A 12,041-nucleotide genomic window follows, 5' to 3' on the forward strand; every position below is an offset into this window, starting at 1 on the left:
CTTAGTCTGCACTGCCACCCCGTGGAGCAGTTAAAGTTTATGAACGCCAGTTCGTAGGTGAGGGAACAGCCAGGTCAGGTGGCTTCAACAAGGTCATGCTATGTAATAAATGTTGGGTCTCTGCTAGGAAACTCTGCCTTCTAATCTCAGATCCAGTATCCTTTCTCTCTGCTGTACCATGTTGTCTCCCGAATGGCAGAGTTAAAATACAATGAAACAGGCTCTTTGGGGAAGTGGGCATAGGTAGGAGGGTCATAATTTACTTCTAAATCATGTACATTTTCCCCCCACACTTTCTGTCACACATGCCAGCGTTAACCATCCAGTGCAGAAAACGTTACCCTATTTCCAGAAATATATACCACCCCCAAACACTTTGATTTGATGGCAAAATATTTTAATTTTTCATAGAGCTGTTTCCCCCTACCTCATAGATGCAACACGGAAAAGAATCTGCAAGCGCGTGTTCTGGCTGAGCATGAGGACGAGGTGTGCATATACATATGTGCATATACATACAGGTTTATTTAAATGATCGGATCTACACTTTCGGAGGCTGCTTGAAGCATCTTATCAAAAGAAAACACATTTTAAGCAAGAGGTTAAAAAAGCTTTTCAGACCCAGAGGCCATTTAATACAATAAATCCTACTTGGGTAGTTTAGCAAACATTTTTTAAAACCCACATCCAACAGACTGGTTAGTATTGGATATACAGATTTGGTTTCAAAGCTGAAATGCCCCTGGTGTAACAGACCTTCTCATGAAATTCAGTTATTTTATATTATGCCGTAAAAAATAAGGGCACATATCTATTGACAACTTAAATATTAACTCGATAGGCTACTTGGTGATATAAATAGGGAAAAAAAAAAGTGGTCACGGACTAAGAAGACTATGACACCAGCCCATCTCGGACAGCAAAGAATGTTAAACTCTATCCTAGAATCTAAAACAGGAAAAAAAAAAGAATCAAATATTCCACTCCATATAGACGCCATCTGGCCCAAACCATCCCCCAAGGAGTGCACCCCCAACACATGAGGTTGACTAATCACCTGCTACAGCTGTTACTATGTCACTAATTAACAATGATCACAGAACATGTGTCGTACCAGAGGGTTTGTTATCATACACAATGCATTAGTGGCTGCAGGAATCTTCCTCCAAGAGTTACCATCAGAAGGCAAGCTGACAAACGTCCACGCTGCTGGTCCAAGTAAACCACAGCTAAGAGACAGAGCATTCATTTGCACGTGGAGCTCTCTGGCACGCTCCCCACTCTAGATAGCGGGGCTGGGGCGTGGGGGACAGTCCCAGCCGGATGCTGCAGCCTCCTACTCCTGGGCCTCCTTGCGGGTCAACTTGTAGATCTCGGTGGGTCCGTCCACGTGGGTGATAGTGGTGGTGAGCTGGAGTTCTTCCCCACTGTGGACACCCAGATCGCCTGAAACAGGGTTTTTGGTGTTAGATGTGATCAAGGAGGAAGGAGAAAGCTGGGATTCGTCTCAGTAACAACCGCCCGACACCAGAGCTCTTTCACATTCTGAGCTTAGAGAAAAAACCAGGGCACAGACACCTAAAAGTAGGGCTGACTCCCACCCTTTGCACTCGGACTCGCCAGTAATTTCTTAGCATTTCCGTCTCCCAGAGAAGACATTTTAAGGATAGATGAGTCAGCTTGCTGCCTACGTTATTCGTAATATTATTAACATTTAATAGAGCTTACTTTGTGCCTGACGCTATTCTTGATGCTTTATACGTGATGGTTGAAATTTGTCAAATGCGTCTTCTGCGTCTATTGACACGACCATGCGGTTTTTGCCGTACTTAATCCTCACGAGAGCCCTCCGAGGCAGGAACTCTGGTCTTGCCAGCTTTACAGGTGAGGAAGCTGGGAGGGGGGGGTCAGGAAGAGGAGCAGACACACGATGGAGCCGGGAACTAGGCCAAGGAAGGTAGGTCTGACTCCAAAATCACGTACACATTCGCTGTGAATAATTTACAAAGCAGCTACGGCCATGTGAAGGTAAAGACGACCTGCCTATATTTACCAACAGATTGGACAGGGCACTACGTGTAATGCCTTTAGGAATAATTAGGGGTTTTCTCCTCCAGGAAAAAAACGTAAGAAATGTGCTCTGACTTTTCTGTTGCCCCCAGGATTCTACACAACACCAGTGTTCTGGAGTCATCACCAGTGGACAAAGGTATTCTTCTGCTAAAATGGAATAATGTGGCCTCTTCTCAACTAGCAGGAGAAAAATAAGTTTCTGTGTTAAACCCTTAGAGTCTGCTACCTGCCGTAAGACCATCAAGTGAATATATAGTTGGCAAAGGGAAAACGAAAAACACCAAGACCCAGTGGTTCTCAGTTAGACTGTATGTGGGGAGCACATGTACAGGCATATTTGCAGAGAGGGGTGCTGGAGAACAAAAGGTTAAGGTTATGTCTGGGATTATTTTTTTACTTACATTGTACACATATGATTTCATAGTTGCTGGAACTGAAATTTTTCCTACTTCAAAGCATGGAATTAAACACACAAGCGCTGTTTTCAAATGGGATTCCATACTATTACTTAGAAGAAAGCGCTGGCCCAACTAATATCTCGTCACTAGTTTAGGAACTGCTGGGCATCCATTAATCTGATGGCCTTAGGACCCTAGGGGTCACCCTGCAGGCTGCTTGGCTGGTGACCTTCATGTGTGCCACAGGGTATTCGTTTTTCACTGTAGACCCCCAGCAGCTGTGCAACTAAATCACTCTTATGAAATGCTGGAATTGCAATTCTCTACCCAGAAGAATCTTTAGTCCCAGAAGCAGGGTCATTAGCTGTTGCAGAAACTGTTAATAGCAATTTGGGGCTGTTCTAGCAAGTGTCCAATCCAAGGACAGGGGGCAGAGCAGGTACCAAAGGAGTATCAGCCCAGACTCCAATGGTACGGCACTTGGCATGCACCAATAAGGTGGAAAGGCTGCTTAAAGGCTTTACACAGAGCTGCCTGGGGCCACGTGGAACCATTAATTATACAATGAGCAAGTTTTCCCAGGTCACTAACTTACATTCTCACTGCTGCAACTTCTAGTCCACTCCTCAGTCAAGAACGGGCTTAAGCCTCAAATTTCTTGGTCAAAGCTAGTTCTGGATTTGCATATCTGGGTGAGCCAACCAAAACTTCAAAGCCAATTTCATGATCTGCATGTCTGAGAGTCATCAAAATTTCAAAGAGAGTCCTGAGCACCCCAGCAGACCCATTAGTACCTCCAAGTGTTGACCTAAGGAATCCCTTTCACTGAAGACTTCGTAGAAATAGATACTAGATTGTAATTCTACTCAGGTTTTGAACCGAAGGCACCGATTATTTAAGCTTAAAATGTGATTCCAAATTGCAGGTCCTGGAAAATGTGTATGACCGTTACAGATCACATCATGTGAAAAAACAGCCAAAATTACTTGGGCTTTTTAATTTTAACAGGTACCTATGTTATAGTGCTTGTCCTATGTCTGACTCCATTCTAAACACTTTACAAATATTTATGCATTTAATCCTCATTACCAGCCCTTTGAGAGAGGTACCATTTCATCATTTCCATTCTTTTGAAGAAGAAACTGAGGCACAGAGAGGTCAAGTAACTTTCCCAAGACCCAAGTTGATAAATAGTGATGTGGGGGGCTTCCCTGGTGGCGCAGTGGTTGAGAGTCCACCTACCGATGCAGGGGACACAGGTTCGTGCCCCGGTCCAGGAAGATCCCTCATGCCGCGGAGCGGCTGGGCCCGTGAGCCATGGCCGCTGGGCCTGCGCGTCCGGAGCCTGTGCTCCGCAACGGGAGAGGCCACAACAGTGAGAGGCCCGCGTACCGCAAAAGATGAAGCCTTGTTTCTAACCATTGTGAAATGAGACCAATCTCTGCCATGGGATTTAATCTCAAAGGACTATCAATAGATCCACATCTATGGTACGACATCCACAGATACGCTGCTGTTGCTTGATTTGAACTGCTGGAATGCATACCGGGGATGCAGAAAGCTACATAAACTGCACTCTAATGATATAATGATGAGCACAGCTTCCTAAGACTGGCAGCATTTTAATGACAATTATTTGTGTAAATGTGGCTACTTTAGTCAAAGAAGGGAAACTTCTAATTTAATTCCAAGGTGGTTTCACAGAATTTGGGAGAGATCCACATTCTTCTAATATTAATAAGGGCTACCTAATTCTGTCCTCACAACCACTAAGGCAAATTAATACCTCATTACCCAGATGTGGAAGCCAGAAAGCTCTCATACTATGAGTTTATATTTATTTCTTGAGGTCATACACAGTATATATTGGAGCCAGGATTCCAAACCATCTGTGTCTACCTCCAGAGTTTATGTTCTTTCTATAACACTCCTTACTTTTCTGTGGAATTTCTTCCAGTCCCACAACAAACCTCTTCCCATTTTCACCTTCAACGCTAAGCTCAAATGATAACTCTCTGTAATGATGTCTCTGGTTCATGGAAAAATGAGAAAATCAAGGAGAGTGTATTGTTAGTAAAGCTAAATTATTTCCATGCCAAAGACTGTTGTTTACAATTATATCCTTTCTACATTTTGGGTGTTAACAAAATACTGGATGGTGGGTTTTCTAAATCTTTAAAAATTAAAAAAAAAAAAATTTTAAAGAATGTAAATCACCAGCACAGTATATGCTGTGTAGTAAGTGATCATTAAAAACACCCACCAATACTTCCTCACATGGGCCGGTCCAGCTCCTCCCTGCTCTGCTCTACACGGTACTATCTAGCCCAACACTCCAGCACTGGAATTCCCCACTGGGGTTTAGGGACAAACACTCAGCTAGAAAACAGGTGTAGCTGCGCTTGCCTGGTGGCGCAGTGGTTGAGAGTCTGCCTGCCGATGCAGGGGACACCGGTTCGTACCCCGGTCCGGGAGGATCCCACATGCCACGGAGCGGCTGGGCCCGTGAGCCATGGCCGCTGAGCCTGCGCATCCGGAGCCTGTGCTCCGCAACGGGAGGGGCCGCAGCAGTGAGAGGCCCGCGTATCGCAAAAAAAAAAACAACAAAAAAAAACAGGTGTGCTTTGGGATGACTCAGCCTTTGTGATCCCTTCTGGGGGATAAGGCAGAGTGGCCTTGGTAGGAAGGGTTCAGGGATCTCTCAATCCCTTTCAACGATCAAGTTGGTTTATAGCAGGCTTGAAGTGAGCCGTTTCCCATCTACCTCCAAGGTGCCTCCAGACACTCAGTGCCAGGCACCTCTAAGGAGGGGAACAATAAATCCTAGACATTTTGCATGAAATCTCAGCATCGTAGCTTGAATTGTACCTCCCCGCCAATCCATTTGTTGAAGTCCTAATTCCCAGTACCTCAGAATGTGACTATATTTGGACACAGGGTCTTTAAAGAGGTGATTAAGTTAAAATGGAGTCATTAGGGTGAACCCTAATCCAATATAACCATAATTTCTCCTTCTAAGAAAAAAAAAGATGAGGATACAGACATGCACAGAGGGAAGACCATGTGAAGAGACAGGCTATCAAGACCCACTTCAGAATCTGAGTCCAGCCCTGGAGGGAAGACCGATTCCATCGCTGCTCACAGACATCAAGGGGGAGCCAGCCTGGCCATGGGTAGGTGCGTGTCACTTAACACACAAGCAGGGGAAAGATCGCAACAAAAGGCAGCCACTGTCAAAGCCTCATGACTCAAACCAAACATTTACTGAGGCAACAAAAGCCTAAGCCACCTTTCCTGTGAAACAAGCAGCAGGAGACCTCAGAAGCCTCCAGAAGCAAAACTGACCCTGAACGGTAGCTACCAAGACACAGGGCCTGGGGTTGCTGCTGTGGCTTCCAGCAGAAAGAATGTGTCAGACAGAAGACATTTAGTGGGAATAGAAATAGAAAGGAACCTGTTGGCACTTAGAGTGTCTCCTGTTCCCTCTGTCATAGTCATCTAGTCAGGAATTCCATTTCTCACTTTTTTTCTAAAACCTTCTGATAAGAATTTTATAAACGAAATAACACAAAAATGAAAGCTAGTATCAAGAATTGACTTCATAAGCAACTCCAACTTTTTTTCCCTACATGAACTGGTGACTTGAGGGGATCTGGACAGTGTGTCCTGTGTGCAGGGCATCGATGGTGTACCCCTGAGAGATGAAGCCTTTGCTCCGGGCTGAGGGTTAACATCAGCCTGTGTTGCAGTTTGTTTCTGCCTGGGAAGACATCCAGAATGATTTGCAGATAGATTATGGAAACAGGTAAAAGGAAAAGCTTTAATGAAAAGGCGTCAGGAGCACGGCAGAAAATGTGAATGGTCCTTGAAAGAGAAGGTCTAAAGTATCTTTGCTAAATTAAAGAAAAAAAAGTATATGTATATCTATATATATGTATACACATAAGATGATTATATGTAAACAGATACATATGTATACATTGATAGTCTCATTATATATACATATATATATATATATATATATATATTTTTTTTGCTGTACGCGGGCCTCTCACTGTTGTGGCCTCTCCCGTTGCGGAGCACAGGCTCTGGACGCGCAGGCCCAGTGGCCACGGCTCACGGGCCCAGCCGCTCCGCGGCATGTGGGATCTTCCCGGACCGGGGCACGAACCCAAGTCCCCTGCATCGGCAGGTGGACTCTCAACCACTGCGCCACCAGGGAAGCCCTCATTATATATATTTTTAACACATTAAAAACTATTCAGTTTTATTAATTAACGTATATTAAGTACACACATAGTCTAAATAAAGCCTTTCAAAATCCACTGTATGATCCAATCAAAATACAGATTACAAGCATTCACAAACATTCCTGTTCTTCTGATATAAGAATCTGAGAATTGGGATCTCTATGGTTTACAAAACTAAGGGTAATCGTTTAGTAAACATGGACGTAAATTAATTTTACAACCATATATATATATAGGCTGATTTGAATGTGTTTATACCAACACTGCAGCTATGGTGGATCCACCGACAGTTAGGACCCTGGAGAACCACACCCCTGCGGCACCAATCAGCTGCTGACAACATGAAAACATTCTCGCTTGGACACCCTGGCTGGAGCTGTCCTGCCACGTCCCATGTTGAGGCAGAGGAGGAAGTCTTATCTCCTAGATCAGACTGCTAGCTCTGTGAGAACAAGCATGTGTCTTTGTCACTCATCCTCTCAAACCCAGCACAGTGCGAGGCGCTGAGGCACTCACTGGTTCATTGTTAAGGCTCATTTTCCGAGCCACACAATAAACAGAATTACGTGAGAGAAAATGTTCTTTGGAAACTGACCCTCTCTCAAACCTGCTGCCCGCTTTCTCTCTGTCCATTCCTTGACCAAAAGGGAGAAGCAAAAGTCTGTGCTCTCTGCTTTCATTTCCTTCCTATCTACTCCCCCTCCACACACACACACACACGCACACACACACACACACACACACACACACACACACACACACATTTCTCAGCATCTCTCTCCATCTCCCAAACAAAACAACACTTCTCAATGGTTTTTTCTCTCTCCTTAGCCCCTCTGGCCTCTGCTGCATCAGAAACTGCTTGCCAAGTTCCTGGAAATGAGCTTTCTCCAGAGCTCCACTCAGGATCCATCTCACGAAGGCAAGAAGAGCCACATACCTAGGATTCATTCTCCATAGCAAGAGATCCAAATTCTTGGCTCTGGACCTTACAAGCTAGAGTGGGGAGGGAGTCCAAGCCAGTTAAAAATAAAAACTTTCCACAAGAAAGGAAAAGGAGCATGGGAAGGCTGAGGAAGGAGGAGGAATGCTATCCAGAGAGTCGGAGAATTTAAAAATACACTGTAGGGCAGTGTGGGAAGATGAGGAGTTTGCATCTCCCCACAACTTGGGCACCGGCAGGATGCTGGTGGGGTACCTCGAAGCCCAAGGTGACAGGAGGAACCCCCAAGCGAACTGGTAGGACGTGGGGGGACTGAGGAGGTAGGAGAAGTGGAGGCCAGACAGGACCGGTGCCCTTGAGGGGTGGCTGAGAGGGGAAGGGGTTCACCCTTGGAGGCTTGGATCAGGGGGAGCACGCCCAGCGCATCACCTGCCCAACCATCCAGAGAAGTCTGCCTGATTCTCGGGCCAGGTCCTACGCCCTCAGAGGCCCACTCCAGGCTGCGTGGGTCCTGGGGGCATAGGAGGGAGACGGGGAGGAGATCAGGAGAGGCACGCAGGAGGGGGCCTCCAGGACCGGAGGAGCGGGAGAGGAACAGAGGGCGTTGGCCCCACCCACTTGAGCCAGGGAAACCTACTGAGCTCCCAGGTGGGGTCCCCAGTGCTCTGAGACCAGAGGCGGGAGGCACACCTGGGCCCCTTCTGTTCCGTTGAGCCTAAGCCTCACCCCCAACACCCCCAGGGCCTTTTCCAGTCCTGTGGGTCCTAAGCATAGGGCCTGCCCACTGCCCAAACCCCACCCCTGCTTAGGCCCCGCCCTACATAGCCAAGGCCTTTTCCACCTTTTCTTCTTTTCTCCTCTTCTTTTTTATTATTGTGGTTCTGTTTTGCCTTCTATCTGTTGTTTCATCTCTATTTTTATTTTTACATTCTTTCTAACATATCTGTTAATTTCTTAGTATAATTTTATTTTTCACTTTGTTATTGTTCTCCCCCACTTTTTTTTTTGGCTGCTCCGGGCAGCTTGTGGGATCTTGGTTCATGAGCCGGGGGTCTGGCCAAAGATCCTGCAGTGGGAGCTCTGAGTCCAAACCATTGGACTAATAGAGAACCTCAGACTCCAGGGAACATTCATCGGAGTGGGGTCTCCCAGAGGTCCTCATCTCAGCACCAAGACCCAGCTCTACCCAACAGCCTACAAACTCCAGTGTTGGAAGCTTCAGGCCAAACAACAAGTAAGACAGGAACACAATCCCACTCATCAAAAAAAAAAAAAAAATGAGATGGCAAAAAAATATGTCACAGATGAAGGAGCAAGGTAAAAACCTATAAGACCAAATAAATGAAGAAGAAATAGGCAATCTCCCTGAAAAAGAATTCAGAGTAATGATAGTAAAGATGATCCAGAATCTCAGAAACAGAATGGAGGCACAGACTGAGAAAATACAAGAAATGTTTAAGAAAGCTGTAGAAGAAGTAAAGAACAAGCAAACACAGATGAACAACACAATAACTGAAATGAAAAATACACTAGAAGGAATTAGTAACAGAATATAACTGAGGCACAGGAACGAATAAGTGAGCTGGAAGACAAAAGGGTGGAAGTACCTGCCGAGGAGCAAAATAAAGAAAAAGAATGAAAAGAATTGGAGACAATTTCAGACACCGCTGGGACAACACTAAATGCACCAATATTCAAATTATAGGGGTCCCAGAAGAAGAGAAAAAGAACGGATCTGAGGAAATATTTGAAGAGATTATAGTGGAAAACTTCCTAACATGGGAAAGGAAATAGTCACGCAAGTCCAAGAAGCACAGAGAGTCCCATCCAGGATAAACCCCAAAAGAAACACATCAAACCACATATTTATCAAACTAACAAAAATTAAATTCAAAGAAAAAATATTAAAAGGGAAAAACAAAAAATAACATACAAAGTAAATCCCATAAGGTTATCAGCTGACTTTTCAGCAGAAACTCTGCAGGCCATAGGGAGTGGCAGGATATACTTTAAGTGCTGAAAGAGGAAAACCTACAACCAAGATTACTCTACCCAGCAAGGATCTCATTCAGATTCAATGGAGAAATCAAAAGCTTTTCAGACAAGCCAAAGCTAAGAGAATTCAGCACCACCAAACCAGCTTTACAACAAATGCTAAAGAAACTTTTCTAGGCAGGAAACACAAGAGAAGAAAAAGACCCACAAAAACAAACCCAAAACAATTAAGAAAATGGTAATAGGAACATACATATCGATAATAACCTTGAACATAAATGGACTGAATGCCCCAACCAAAAGACACAGACTGGCTAAATGGATACAAAAACAAGACCCATATATATGCCTGTCTACAAGAGACCCACTTCAGACCTATGGACACATACAGACTGGAAGTGAAGGAATGGAAAAAGATATTCCATGCAAATGGAAATCACAAGAAAGCTGGAGTAGCAATATGCATATCAGATAAAATAGACGTTAAAATAAAGACTGTCACAAGAGATACGGAAGGACACTACGTAATGATCAAGGGATCAATCCAAGAAGAAGATATAACAATTATAAATGTTTAGGCACCTAACATAGGGTGCATAAACCCACCTCAAGACATAAGGCCAATGCTAACAACCATGAAAGGAGAAATCGACAGTAACACAATAATAGTAGGGGACTTTAACACCCCACTTAAACCAATGGACAGATCATCCAAACAGAAAATAAATAAGGAAACACAAGCTTTAGATGACACAACAGACCAGATAGATTTAATTGATATTTATAGAACATTCCACCCTAAAGTTGCAGAATACACTTCTCAAGTAGACACAGAACATTCTCCAGGATAGATCACCTCTTGGGTCACAAATCAAGCCTTGGTAAATTTAAAAAAATTGAAATCATCAAGCATCTTTTCTGACAACAATGCTATGAGACTGGAAATCAATTACAGGAAAAATACTGTAAAAACCACAAATACATGGACGCTAAACAGTGAGTTACTAAATAACCAAGAGATCACTGAGGAAATCAAAGAAGAAATAAAAAAATAAACAGAAACAAATGACAACGAAAACATCATGACCCAAAACCTATGGAACACAAAAGCAGTTCTAAGAGGGAAGTTTATAGCAATTCAATCTCACCTCAAGAAACAAGAAAAATCTCAACTAAACAATCTAACCCTAGACCTAAAGGAATTAGAGAAAGAAGAACAAAAATACCCCAAAGTTAGCAGAAGGAAAGAAATCATAAAGATCAGATCAGAAATAAATGAAAAAGAAATGAAGGAAACGATAAGCAAACATCAATAAAAATAAAAGCTGGTTCTTTGAGAAGATAAACAAAATTGATAAACCATTAGCCAGACTCATCAAGAAAAAAGGGGAGAGGACGCAAATCAATAAAATTAGTAAAGAAAAAGCAGAAATCACAACTGACACCACAGAAATACAAAGGATTATAAGACACTACTACAAACTATATGCCAATAAAATGGACAACCACGAAGAAATGGACAAATTCTTGGAAAGGTACAATTTTACAAGACTGAACCAGGAAAAATCAGAAAATATAAACAGACTTATCACAAGTAATTAAATTGAAACTGTAATTAAAAATCTTCCAACAAACAAAAGTCCAGGACCAGATGGCTTCACAGGTGAATTCTATCAAACATTTAGAGAAGAGCTAAAACTTTGATTCTTCTCAAACTCTTCCAAAAAATTGCAGGGGAAGGAACACTCCCAAATTCATGCTACAAAGCTACCATCACCCTGATACCAAAACCAGAAAAAGATATTACAAAAAAGAAAATTATAGACCAATATCACTGATGAACATAGACACAAAAATTCTGAACAAAATACTAGCAAACAGAAGCCAACAATACATTAAAAGGGTCATACACCATGATCAAGTGGGATTTATCCCAGGGATGAAGGATTCTTCAAAATATGCGAATCAATCAATGTGATACACCATATTAACAAATTGAAGAATAAAAACCATATGATCATCTCAATAGATGCAGAAAAAGCTTTTGACAAAATTCAACACCCCTTTATGATAAAAACCCTCCAGAAAATGGGCACAGAGGGAACCTACCTCAACATAATAAAGGCCACATATTACAAACCCACAGCAAACATCATACTCAGTGGTGAAAAACTGAAAGCATTTCTATGAAGATCCGGAACAAGACAAGGATGTCTACTCTCACCACTCTTATTCAACATAGTTTTGGAAGACCTAGCCACAGCAATCAGAGAAGAAAAAGAAATAAAAGGAATACAAATGGGAAAAGAAGAAATAAAACTGTCACTGTCTGCAGATGACATGATACTATACATAGAAAATCCTAAAGATGCCACCAAAAAA

The 12,041-nt window shown here is 43.1% G+C and overlaps 1 protein-coding gene across 4 annotated transcripts in view; it reads right to left on the reverse strand.

Moving 5' to 3' along the window:
- Positions 1–366: 366 nt before the first annotated feature.
- Positions 367–12,041, reverse strand: part of WLS (Wnt ligand secretion mediator) — a 105,132-nt gene continuing 93,457 nt past the window's right edge. For 2 of the 4 annotated variants that reach the window (XM_060023747.1, XM_060023729.1), the window contains 2 exons: positions 1,729–1,893; positions 367–1,446 (listed from right to left, as the gene is read on the reverse strand). In XM_060023747.1, coding sequence (XP_059879730.1) covers positions 1,742–1,893 — 152 coding nt within the window. In that variant the 3' untranslated portion in view covers positions 367–1,446; positions 1,729–1,741. The remainder of the gene's footprint in view (positions 1,447–1,728; positions 1,894–12,041) is intronic. The other 2 variants (XM_060023738.1, XM_060023756.1) reach the window with 1 other exon arrangement.

This window comes from Delphinus delphis, chromosome 1 (assembly GCF_949987515.2).
Source record: "Delphinus delphis chromosome 1, mDelDel1.2, whole genome shotgun sequence".
Taxonomy (NCBI): Eukaryota; Metazoa; Chordata; class Mammalia; order Artiodactyla; family Delphinidae; genus Delphinus; species Delphinus delphis.